This window comes from Ranitomeya imitator, chromosome 3, assembly GCF_032444005.1.
Source record: "Ranitomeya imitator isolate aRanImi1 chromosome 3, aRanImi1.pri, whole genome shotgun sequence".
In the NCBI taxonomy this organism is placed as follows: Eukaryota; Metazoa; Chordata; class Amphibia; order Anura; family Dendrobatidae; genus Ranitomeya; species Ranitomeya imitator.
The window spans coordinates 650,106,557-650,119,406 of record NC_091284.1 but is presented as its reverse complement, the minus strand read 5'-3'; the positions used below and the strand labels follow the sequence as shown (position 1 = coordinate 650,119,406).

Below are 12,850 nucleotides of genomic sequence, written 5' to 3'. Positions count from 1 at the left end.
TAAAGCTGCCAAAAAGGAAACAGAGAAGCACATTGCTAAGGAGAGTAAAACTAATCCCAAACTGTTCTTCAACTATATCAATAGTAAAAGAATAAAAACTGAAAATGTAGGCCCCTTAAAAAATAGTGAGGAAAGAATGGTTGTAGATGACGAGGAAAAAGCTAACATATTAAACACCTTCTTCTCCACGGTATTCACGGTGGAAAATGAAATGCTAGGTGAAATCCCAAGAAACAATGAAAACCCTATATTAAGGGTCACCAATCTAACCCAAGAAGAGGTGCGAAACCGGCTAAATAAGATTAAAATAGATAAATCTCCGGGTCCGGATGGCATACCCCCACGAGTACTAAGGGAACTAAGTAATGTAATAGATAAACCATTATTTCTTATTTTTAGGGACTCTATAGCGACAGGGTCTGTTCCGCAGGACTGGCGCATAGCAAATGTGGTGCCAATATTCAAAAAGGGCTCTAAAAGTGAACCTGGAAATTATATTCCAGTAAGTCTATCCTCTATTGTTGGTAAAATATTTGAAGGGTTTCTGAGGGATGTTATTCTGGATTATCTCAATGAGAATAACTGTTTAACTCCATATCAGCATGGGTTTATGAGAAATCGCTCCTGTCAAACCAATCTAATCAGTTTTTATGAAGAGGTAAGCTATAGACTGGACCACGGTGAGTCATTGGACGTGGTATATCTCGATTTTTCCAAAGCGTTTGATACCGTGCCGCACAAGAGGTTGGTACACAAAATGAGAATGCTTGGTCTGGGGGAAAATGTGTGTAAATGGGTTAGTAACTGGCTTAGTGATAGAAAGCAGAGGGTGGTTATAAATGGTATAGTCTCTAACTGGGTCGCTGTGACCAGTGGGGTACCGCAGGGGTCAGTATTAGGACCTGTTCTCTTCAACATATTCATTAATGATCTGGTAGAAGGTTTACACAGTAAAATATCGATATTTGCAGATGATACAAAACTATGTAAAGCAGTTAATACAAGAGAAGATAGTATTCTGCTACAGATGGATCTGGATAAGTTGGAAACTTGGGCTGAAAGGTGGCAGATGAGGTTTAACAATGATAAATGTAAGGTTATACACATGGGAAGAAGGAATCAATATCACCATTACACACTGAATGGGAAACCACTGGGTAAATCTGACAGGGAGAAGGACTTGGGGATCCTAGTTAATGATAAACTTACCTGGAGCAGCCAGTGCCAGGCAGCAGCTGCCAAGGCAAACAGGATCATGGGGTGCATTAAAAGAGGTCTGGATACACATGATGAGAGCATTATACTGCCTCTGTACAAATCCCTAGTTAGACCGCACATGGAGTACTGTGTCCAGTTTTGGGCACCGGTGCTCAGGAAGGATATAATGGAACTAGAGAGAGTACAAAGGAGGGCAACAAAATTAATAAAGGGGATGGGAGAACTACAATACCCAGATAGATTAGCGAAATTAGGATTATTTAGTCTAGAAAAAAGACGACTGAGGGGCGATCTAATAACCATGTATAAGTATATAAGGGGACAATACAAATATCTCGCTGAGGATCTGTTTATACCAAGGAAGGTGACGGGCACAAGGGGGCATTCTTTTCGTCTGGAGGAGAGAAGGTTTTTCCACCAACATAGAAGAGGATTCTTTACTGTTAGGGCAGTGAGAATCTGGAATTGCTTGCCTGAGGAGGTGGTGATGGCGAACTCAGTCGAGGGGTTCAAGAGAGGCCTGGATGTCTTCCTGGAGCAGAACAATATTGTATCATACAATTAGGTTCTGTAGAAGGACGTAGATCTGGGGATTTATTATGATGGAATATAGGCTGAACTGGATGGACAAATGTATTTTTTCGGCCTTACTAACTACAGTGGGGCAAAAAAGTATTTAGTCAGTCACCAATAGTGCAAGTTCCACCACTTAAAAAGATGAGAGGCGTCTGTAATTTACATCATAGGTAGACCTCAACTATGGGAGACAAACTGAGAAAAAAAAATCCAGAAAATCACATTGTCTGTTTTTTTTAACATTTTATTTGCATATTATGGTGGAAAATAAGTATTTGGTCAGAAACAAACAATCAAGATTTCTGGCTCTCACAGACCTGTAACTTCTTCTTTAAGAGTCTCCTCTTTCCTTCACTTATTACCTGTAGTAATGGCACCTGTTTAAACTTGTTATCAGTATAAAAAGACACCTGTGCACACCCTCAAACAGTCTGACTCCAAACTCCACAATGGTGAAGACCAAATAGCTGTCAAAGGACACCAGAAACAAAATTGTAGCCCTGCACCAGGCTGGGAAGACTGAATCTGCAATAGCCAACCAGCTTGGAGTGAAGAAATCAACAGTGGGAGCAATAATTAGAAAATGGAAGACATACAAGACCACTGATAATATCCCTCGATCTGGGGCTCCACGCAAAATCCCACCCCGTGGGGTCAGAATGATCACAAGAACAGTGAGCAAAAATCCCAGAACCACACGGGGGGACCTAGTGAATGAACTGCAGAGAGCTGGGACCAATGTAACAAGGCCTACCATAAGTAACACACTACGCCACCATGGACTCAGATCCTGCAGTGCCAGACGTGTCCCACTGCTTAAGCCAGTACATGTCCGGGCCCGTCTGAAGTTTGCTAGAGAGCATTTGGATGATCCAGAGGAATATTGGGAGAATGTCCTATGGTCTGATGAAACCAAACTGGAACTGTTTGGTAGAAACACAACTTGTCGTGTATGGAGGAAAAAGAATACTGAGTTGCATCCATCAAACACCATACCTACTGTAAAGCATGGTGGTGGAAACAACATGCTTTGGGGCTGTTTCTCTGCAAATGGGCCAGGATGACTGATCCGGGTACATGAAAGAATGAATGGGGCCATGTATCGTGAGATTTTGAGTGCAAACCTCCTTCCATCAGCAAGGGCATTGAAGATGAAACGTGGCTGGGTCTTTCAACATGACAATGATCCAAAGCACACCGCCAGGGCAACGAAGGAGAGGCTTCGTAAGAAGCATTTTAAGGTCCTGGAGTGGCCTAGCCAGTCTCCAGATCTCAACCCTATAGAAAACCTTTGGAGGGAGTTGAAAGTCCGTGTTGCCAAGCGAAAAGCCAAAAACATCACTGCTCTAGAGGAGATCTGCATGGAGGAATCGGCCAACATACCAACAACAGTGTGTGGCAACCTTGTGAAGACTTACAGAAAACGTTTGACCTCTGTCATTGCCAACAAAGGATATATTACAAAGTATTGAGATGAAATTTTGTTTCTGACCAAATACTTATTTTCCACCATAATATGCAAACAAATTGTTAAAAAAACAGACAATGTGATTTTCTGGATTTTTTTTTCTCAGTTTGTCTCCCATAGTTGAGGTCTACCTATGATGTAAATTACAGACGCCTCTCATCTTTTTACGTGGTGGAACTTGCACTATTGCTGACTGACTAAATACTTTTTTGCCCCACTGTATGTTAATATGTTACTATGTACAGCTCTCACACAGGGGCCCATGTACAGCCCTCACACAGGGGCCCATATACAGCTCTCACACAGGGGTCCATATACAGCTCTCACACAGGGGCCCATATACAGCTCTCACACAGGGGCCCATATACAGCTCTCACACAGGGGCCCATATACAGCTCTCACACAGGGGCCCATATACAGCTCTCACACAGGGGCCCATATACAGCTCTCACACAGGGGCCCATATACAGCTCTCACACAGGGGCCCATATACAGCTCTCACACAGGGGCCCATATACAGCTCTCACACAGGGGCCCATATACAGCTCTCACACAGGGGCCCATATACAGCTCTCACACAAGAGCCCATATACAGCTCTCACCCAGGGGCCCATATACAGCTCTCACACAGGGGCCCATATACAGCTCTCACACGGGCTCATTACTGAGCAGCTTCACCATATGGTAATAGCTCATATATACATACAGCTCTCACACAGGAGCCCATATACAGCTCTCACACAGGGGCCCATACACAGCTCTCACACAGGGGCCCATACACAGCTCTCACACAGGGACCCATACACAGCTCTCACACATGAGCCCATACACAGCTCTCACACAGGAGCCCATATACAGCTCTCACACAGGAGCCCATGTACAGCTCTCACACAGGGGCCCATGTACAGCTCTCACACAGGGGCCCATATACAGCTCTCACACAGGGGCCCATATACAGCTCTCACACGGGGGCCCATATACAGCTCTCACACAGGGGCCCATATACAGCTCTCACACAGGGGCCCATATACAGCTCTCACACAGGGGCCCATATACAGCTCTCACACAGGGGCTCATATACAGCTCTCACACAGGGGCCTATATACAGCTCTCACACAGGGGCCCATGTACAGCCCTCACACAGGGGCCCATATACAGCTCTCACACAGGGGCCCATACACAGCTCTCACACAGGGGCCCATATACAGCTTTCACACAGGAGCCCATGTACAGCTCTCACACAGGGGCCCATATACAGCTCTCACACAGGGGCCCATACACAGCTCTCACACAGGGGCCCATACACAGCTCTCACACAGGGACCCATATACAGCTCTCACACATGAGCCCATATACAGCTCTCACACAGGGGCCCATATACAGCTCTCACACAGGGGCCCATGTACAGCTCTCACACAGGGGCCCATATACAGCTCTCACACAGGCTCATTACTGAGCAGCTTCACCATTCGGTAATAGCTCATACATACAGCTCTCACACAGGGGCCCATATACAGCTCTCACACAGGAGCCCATATACAGCTCTCACACAGGGGCCCATGTACAGCTCTCACACAGGGGCCCATACACAGCTTTCACAGAGGGGCCCATATACAGCTCTCACACGGGCTCATTACTGAGCAGCTTCACCATTCGGTAATAGCTCATACATACATACAGCTCTCACACAGGGGCCCATATACAGCTCTCACACAGGAGCCCATATACAGCTCTCACACAGGGGCCCATATACAGCTCTCACACGGGCTCATTACTGAGCAGCTTCACCATTCGGTAATAGCTCATACATACATACAGCTCTCACACAGGGGCCCATATACAGCTCTCACACAGGAGCCCATATACAGCTCTCACACAGGGGCCCATGTACAGCCCTCACACAGGGGCCCATGTACAGCTCTCACACAGGGGCCCATATACAGCTCTCACACAGGGGCCCATACACAGCTCTCACACAGGAGCCCATGTACAGCTCTCACACAGGGGCCCATGTACAGCTCTCACACAGGGGCCCATGTACAGCTCTCACACAGGGGCCCATGTACAGCTCTCACACAGGGGCCCATGTACAGCTCTCACACAGGGGCCCATGTACAGCTCTCACACAGGGGCCCATATACAGCTCTCACACAGGGGCCCATATACAGCTCTCACACAGGGGCCCATATACAGCTCTCACACAGGGGCCCACATACAGCTCTCACACAGGGGCTCATATACAGCTCTCACACAGGAGCCCACATACAGCTCTCACACAGGGGCCCACATACAGCTCTCACACAGGGGCCCACATACAGCTCTCACACAGGGGCCCACATACAGCTCTCACACAGGAGCCCATATACAGCTCTCACACAGGGGCCCATATACAGCTCTCACACAGGGGCTCATATACAGCTCTCACACAGGGGCCCATATACAGCTCTCATCTCACACAGGAGCCCACATACAGCTCTCATCTCACACAAGGGCCCATATACAGCTCTCACACAGGGTCTCATATACAGCTCTCACACAGGGGCCCATGTACAGCTCTCACACAGGGGCCCATGTACAGCTCTCACACAGGGGCCCATGTACAGCTCTCACACAGGGGCCCATGTACAGCTCTCACACAGGGGCCCATGTACAGCTCTCACACAGGGGCCCATATACAGCTCTCACACAGGGGCCCATATACAGCTCTCACACAGGGGCCCATATACAGCTCTCACACAGGGGCCCACATACAGCTCTCACACAGGGGCTCATATACAGCTCTCACACAGGAGCCCACATACAGCTCTCACACAGGGGCCCACATACAGCTCTCACACAGGGGCCCACATACAGCTCTCACACAGGGGCCCACATACAGCTCTCACACAGGAGCCCATATACAGCTCTCACACAGGGGCCCATATACAGCTCTCACACAGGGGCTCATATACAGCTCTCACACAGGGGCCCATATACAGCTCTCATCTCACACAGGAGCCCACATACAGCTCTCATCTCACACAAGGGCCCATATACAGCTCTCACACAGGGTCTCATATACAGCTCTCACACAGGGGCTCATATACAGCTCTCACACAGGGGCCCACATACAGCTCTCATCTCACACAGGGGCCCACATACAGCTCTCATCTCACACAGGGACCCATATACAGCTCTCACACAGGGTCTCATATACAGCTCTCACACAGGGGCCCATATACAGCTCTCACACAGGGTCTCATATACAGCTCTCACACAGGGGCCCATATACAGCTCTCATCTCACACAGGGGCCCACATACAGCTCTCATCTCACACAGGGGCCCATATACAGCTCTCACACAGGGTCTCATATACAGCTCTCACACAGGGGCCCATATACAGCTCTCATCTCACACAGGGGCCCACATACAGCTCTCATCTCACACAGGGGCCCATATACAGCTCTCATCTCACACAGGGGCCCATATACAGCTCTCACACAGGGTCTCATATACAGCTCTCACACAGGGGCCCATATACAGCTCTCACACGGGCTCATTACTGAGCAGCTTCACCATTCGGTAATAGCTACTGGCGGCCATTAACAGCTTTATTGACAGGTTACAATTACAGGCAGTTTTCATTTTTTTATTGTTTCAAAATTCGCTTTCCAGTATCGGTATTTGTTATTCGTCCTCCTGTTTTTCGCCCTAGCACAAGTCTCGGGAGCACAATACACGATTCTTCCTCCAGACCCGGCGGTGTCGCTGTCGCTTCCTCCGGAGCCGCTCTGTGCTCTCACTGCTCGCTGACAACTGTAGTAAGTGCCCGGCGAATCCAGAACTTTCCTGGCAGAGAGCGTCCGTATTCGGTACAGAGGTGGGAGCCGGGCTGTGGCGGGTGCAGGTGGGCATATTCTGGTTGGAGCAGGCACGGGTGGGTATGTTTGGGCTGTAGTGGGTACAGATGGGAATACTAGGCCTATGGCCGAGCAAAGGTGGGCGTGTTGGGGCAGTAGTCAGGCACAGGTGGTGATATTGGGGCAGTAGTCAGGCACAGGTGGGCGTATTGGGGCAGTAGTCAGGCACAGGTGGGCGTATTGGGGCAGTAGTCAGGCACAGGTGGGCGTATTGGGGCAGTAGTCAGGCACAGGTGGGCGTATTGGGGCAGTAGTCAGGCACAGGTGGTGATATTGGGGCAGTAGTCAGGCACAGGTGGTGATATTGGGGCAGTAGTCAGGCACAGGTGGGCGTGTTGGGGCAGTAGTCAGGCACAGGTGGGCGTGTTGGGGCAGTAGTCAGGCACAGGTGGGCGTATTGGGGCAGTAGTCAGACACAGGTGGGCGTATTGGGGCAGTAGTCAGGCACGGGTGGTGATATTCGGGCAGTAGTCAGGCACAGGTGGTGATATTGGGGCAGTAGTCAGGCACGGGTGGTGATATTGGGGCAGTAGTCAGGCACAGGTGGTGATATTGGGGCAGTAGTCAGGCACGGGTGGGCGTATTGGGGCAGTAGTCAGGCACTGGTGGTGATATTGGGGCAGTAGTCAGGCACGGGTGGTGATATTGGGGCAGTAGTCAGGCACGGGTGGTGATATTCGGGCAGTAGTCAGGCACGGGTGGTGATATTGGGGCAGTAGTCAGGCACGGGTGGTGATATTGGGGCAGTAGTCAGGCACGGGTGGTGATATTGGGGCAGTAGTCAGGCACGGGTGGTGATATTGGGGCAGTAGTCAGGCACGGGTGGTGATATTGGGGCAGTAGTCAGGCACGGGTGGTGATATTGGGGCAGTAGTCAGGCACAGGTGGGCGTATTGGGGCAGTAGTCAGGCACGGGTGGTGATATTCGGGCAGTAGTCAGGCACGGGTGGTGATATTGGGGCAGTAGTCAGGCACGGGTGGTGATATTCGGGCAGTAGTCAGGCACGGGTGGTGATATTGGGGCAGTAGTCAGGCACAGGTGGGCGTATTGGGGCAGTAGTCAGGCACGGGTGGTGATATTGGGGCAGTAGTCAGGCACGGGTGGTGATATTCGGGCAGTAGTCAGGCACGGGTGGTGATATTCGGGCAGTAGTCAGGCACGGGTGGTGATATTGGGGCAGTAGTCAGGCACGGGTGGTGATATTGGGGCAGTAGTCAGGCACGGGTGGTGATATTGGGGCAGTAGTCAGGCACGGGTGGGCGTATTGGGGCAGTAGTCAGGCACAGGTGGTGATATTGGGGCAGTAGTCAGGCACGGGTGGTGATATTGGGGCAGTAGTCAGGCACGGGTGGGCGTATTGGGGCAGTAGTCAGGCACAGGTGGTGATATTGGGGCAGTAGTCAGGCACGGGTGGGCTGTTGCCGGGCACAGTGATTTGGCCTGTAGTGGGTACAAGTTTGGTGTCAGCACCTGGTGAATTACTGGCAGCAGGATGGATGTGGGCAGCCTGCTGTTCCGTACATTGCAATGTACAGGAAGATGATCAGTAACTGTCAGTATTTGTAGAACTACAAGTCCCAGCATGCCAGGTTTTATTGCTGTGGTTTTCTGCTGTTTACTGTCCTGCCTGCTACATTGTTGTGCTCATGGTTTACGGCGCTGTGTGTAATAAATGTCATAGAGATGTAAGGACGCTGTGCGATGCAGTCACTGCTGCAGTGTAGTTTTCATTCACATGAAGAGCCAGAATCCCACAGCACCCGAACATGACAGCAGCGAGTGTAGACAGACTGACACAATGGATGCCTGTGGATGGAGCGGACAGTAGCGGAGCCTGACTAACAGCAGCCACAGGAGACAGTAGTGACGGATGGGAGAATGCCAGTGCCACCCAACAGACGGACACCAGCCATGCAAGATGGCATAAGTTCACTAGTGACACTAGATGGGAGGACACACACAGCACCAAGAAGAGACTGCTCGGCCCCCATAATGCCTGACAGAGCGATGGAAGGACCCTAGTGACACCTGGCAGAGACCACTGACGTATGATGGGATGTGGTCGCGTTTGTGTCCATCTTGGGTGCTCGTCCTAGGATACGCTCTGTACTAACACATCTGTACCGCAGAAGGAAATGTACAGAGAGTAATGTCCTAGGATGACACAGGGGTGTTAGGGGTGTCCTAGGATGACACAGGGGTGTTAGGGGTGTCCTAGGATGACACAGGGGTGTTAGGGGTGTCCTAGGATGACACAGGGGTGTTAGGGGTGTCCTAGGATGACACAGGGGTGTTAGGGGTGTCCTAGGATGACACAGGGGTGTTAGGGGTGTCCTAGGATGACACAGGGGTGTTAGCGGTGTCCTAGGATGACACAGGGGTGTTACGGGTGTCCTAGGATGACACAGGGGTGTTAGGGGTGTCCTAGGATGACACAGGGGTGTTAGTGATGTCCTAGGATGACACAGGGGTGATAGTGGTGTCCTAGGATGACACAGGGGTGTTACGGGTGTCCTAGGATGACACAGGGGTGTTAGGGGTGTCCTAGGATGACACAGGGGTGTTAGGGGTGTCCTAGGATGACACAGGGGTGTTAGGGGTGTCCTAGGATGACACAGGGGTGTTAGGGGTGTCCTAGGATGACACAGGGGTGTTAGGGGTGTCCTAGGATGACACAGGGGTGTTAGGGGTGTCCTAGGATGACACAGGGGTGTCATACGCCAGGTAAGTCTCAAAGTACCTAATTAGAAATGACTAATAGATGAGAGCAGTACCATAAAGGAGTCCTGTTGCTCCCGTACGATGTCTTTCTGGTCCTTGGATCCAGCGATGACTCCGGTGCAGCTGTCACGTGTCAGCACATCACATCATTGATGAAGGCCAGTAAATAGAACGGCAGGGACAAGTTTTGTGTGGATCAGTATGGGATTGGTAAGGCTGTGATACCCCCTTAGCGTGCACCCCAGAAAGCTGCTGACATGCCTCGTATGTCCATAGGAATTCTTTAATCCAAATGAGGGCAGACGTTTCTTTTACCTTTCTGTTGACTGAAATGTATTTGCTGAAAAGAATAAAGTATAGAAAAGTGTAATTGTCTCCACTTTTCTATAAAAACTTCATCTGTACAATGAAGTCTAGTTCACCTTTGGAGCCTATAGGTGATGAATGCCGTTGCATTTGGCGGCCTCTGCTTAGTATATATGTCTGGAGCTTTACCTATGTATATGTTAAACAGACGCTTAAACCTGATCTGAACCAAGCCCAAGGTCAGTATGACTCCTTTTCTTTTGTAGGGACATTGTGCTTTGTGTATAATAAAATCATGGTGTGGATAACCCTTTAATCCTCATTTTTGTTTGTGTCCACAGTGTTTGGGTGCCGTAATTGTACAGAATCTGGTATCGGAGGGATCAGGCACAATGACAGAAGCTGCAGGCTCTCAGGATGCACAGTGAGTATTTCTGCTTTACTTCCATTAAAGAGAACCTGAGCCCGGGCACATATTGTCCAATCGGTGGGCAACTCTATATACCGAGGACCAGGTCACAGCTAGTCAGACAGGCGGGTCCCTCTGCTTCTCCTGGCCCCCTGCCTCAGATTGATTCTTTCTCTGCTTATACGTGCGACTTTTGCTTGTTATAAGGATGTTTGGCTTTTCTGTGGAGCTGAATGAATGAACCATGGAAACCATAGTAAACGGTAAGGTCCATGAAGCCATTTTATTTATTAGCTGGGACTAACGTTAGGAAGAGTAGCCAATAATTTACATACCCACCATTTACCTGCTGGAGCCTGTGTTCTGGAGCTATAGGCACCGTATGCTTCTCTACTTTCCCCTATACACTGGACACTCGGCTAATCTGACTGACCGGGATTGTTCACATTGGCTGTTTTTGCACATCTCGGGAAGTTTTGGGTATTTCTGGATGTATATTTCCGTTCCCTATGTATGGTGCTATATATTATTCTTTACTGAAGTTTTCTCTAGCTCTGTAAAATACATAAATTATAGGAATCCGCCATAACAAAAACCCCCCAGCTCAGTATTTTGTGGGTACTATGAGCTACAAACTATACCTGACCTATCAAGGCATTGACACCAATAGACTTCTGAAAGGGTCATCTGGTATCTGGCAACAAGATGTTGGCAGCAGATCTTTTATGTCTTGTTGCGTGGGAGCTCGATGGATCAGACATATTTTTGCAGCACATCCTAAAGTTGCTCGATAGGATTCTGGGGAATTGAAATCAAGACCTTGAACTTTTTGTGACGTTCCTTAAACCATTCCTGAACAATATCTGCAGTGTGGTAGGGAGCATTGAAACTGTTTTCTGAAGGGGGCCCATTCCCTTTAGATAATACTGTTTAAAGGGACACTGTCACCTGAATTTGGAGGGAACAATCTTCAGCCATGGAGGCGGGGTTTTTGGGTGTTTGATTCACCCTTTCCTTACCCGCTGGCAATCTTGCCTTGTGCAGGCATGTACTACGGAGGACAGAGAATGAACTTCAATCCAATATTGCAGCCAGCATGCAGCCAGCGGGTAAGGAAAGGGTGAATCAAGCACCCAAAAACCCCGCCTCTATGGCTGAAGATTGTTCCCTCCAAATTCAGGTGACAGAGTCCCTTTAAGTGTTCTTACTGTGCAATGATGGTTAGTTAGGTGGTAGCAGTGTCCACATTAATGTCCGGACCTGAGGCCTCCCAACTGAACATTGCCCAGAGCCTCACACTCCCTCTGCAGGCTTGCCTTCTTTCCATAGTAAGTGATGCATATCTACCTGACCGTCCCTATGTAAAAGACCTTGTGATTCATCAGACCAGGTCTTTATCTACCTTTTATCTATGGCGCTGGTCTGAGACTCTTGCCAAGGATTGTGGCCACTTTCGGTGCTTGTCATGGACACTATGAGCAGTCTTTATATACGTAGCCTCATACACAGCAAACAGTGATGCCCTGTATTTTTTTAACACCGTTCTGTTATAGCCCGCAGCCACTTTTTCAGTAATTTGTGCTACAGTATCTTGTTTGTGAAGTCGGACCAGAAATACCATCCATTGCTCTCCAAACATATTAATATTTATACATTCCCATTGCTATGTTGCTTGTTTAACAGTTGTCCTTCCTCTAAGCACTTTTTCTTAGGTACCCAACACTGCATATCTTGGACACCCACAAGACTTGTCATATTGTAGATGCTCTATCCCAGTTGTCTAAGCTCCCCAATTTGGCCCTTGTCAGTATCGCTGAGCTCCATAAACATGCAGACATGGATCAGAGATTTATTGTCTTAACTTGTGAAACTGTGAACCTGCGCTTAGGAGGAGGTGTTAGGCTAGGTTCATATTGCATTAGTGCAATCCGTTTAGCGCCTAGCGCTAGCAGATTGCGCTAACACAATGTTTTATGGGGTCGCGTTAAACGTCCCCGCTCTCGCAGATCTCCGATCTGCGAGAGCGGGGAACGGACCTCGGGCGCCCCGCGGACGCTGCAAGCAGCGTCCGCGGCGCGCCACAAAACACCGGCACATCGCTAGCGCGTGCCGAAAATGGCACGCGCTAGTGATGCGCGTCCCCATTGCTGTTAATGGGCGCGCTAACGGACGCGTTGCACGGCGTTAATTTCGCCGTGCAACGCTGTCCGTTAGCGCGGTCACATTAACGCAATATGAACCAAGCCTTAGT

At 49.3% G+C, this 12,850-nt stretch overlaps 1 protein-coding gene across 14 annotated transcripts in view; it reads left to right on the top strand.

The window, feature by feature from the left end:
* The first annotated feature begins 6,961 nt into the window (after window positions 1-6,961).
* SUGT1 (SGT1 homolog, MIS12 kinetochore complex assembly cochaperone) overlaps window positions 6,962-12,850 on the top strand; it is a 184,836-nt gene continuing 178,947 nt past the window's right edge. For 5 of the 14 annotated variants that reach the window (XM_069758199.1, XM_069758193.1, XM_069758188.1 and 2 more), the window contains exons 1-2: window positions 6,986-7,063; window positions 10,532-10,614. In XM_069758199.1, the coding sequence (XP_069614300.1) occupies window position 7,063; window positions 10,532-10,614 (84 nt within the window). In that variant the 5' untranslated portion in view covers window positions 6,986-7,062. Of the gene's footprint in view, window positions 7,180-10,531; window positions 10,615-12,850 lie in introns of all 14 variants that reach the window. The other 9 variants (XM_069758201.1, XM_069758195.1, XM_069758190.1 and 6 more) reach the window with 5 other exon arrangements.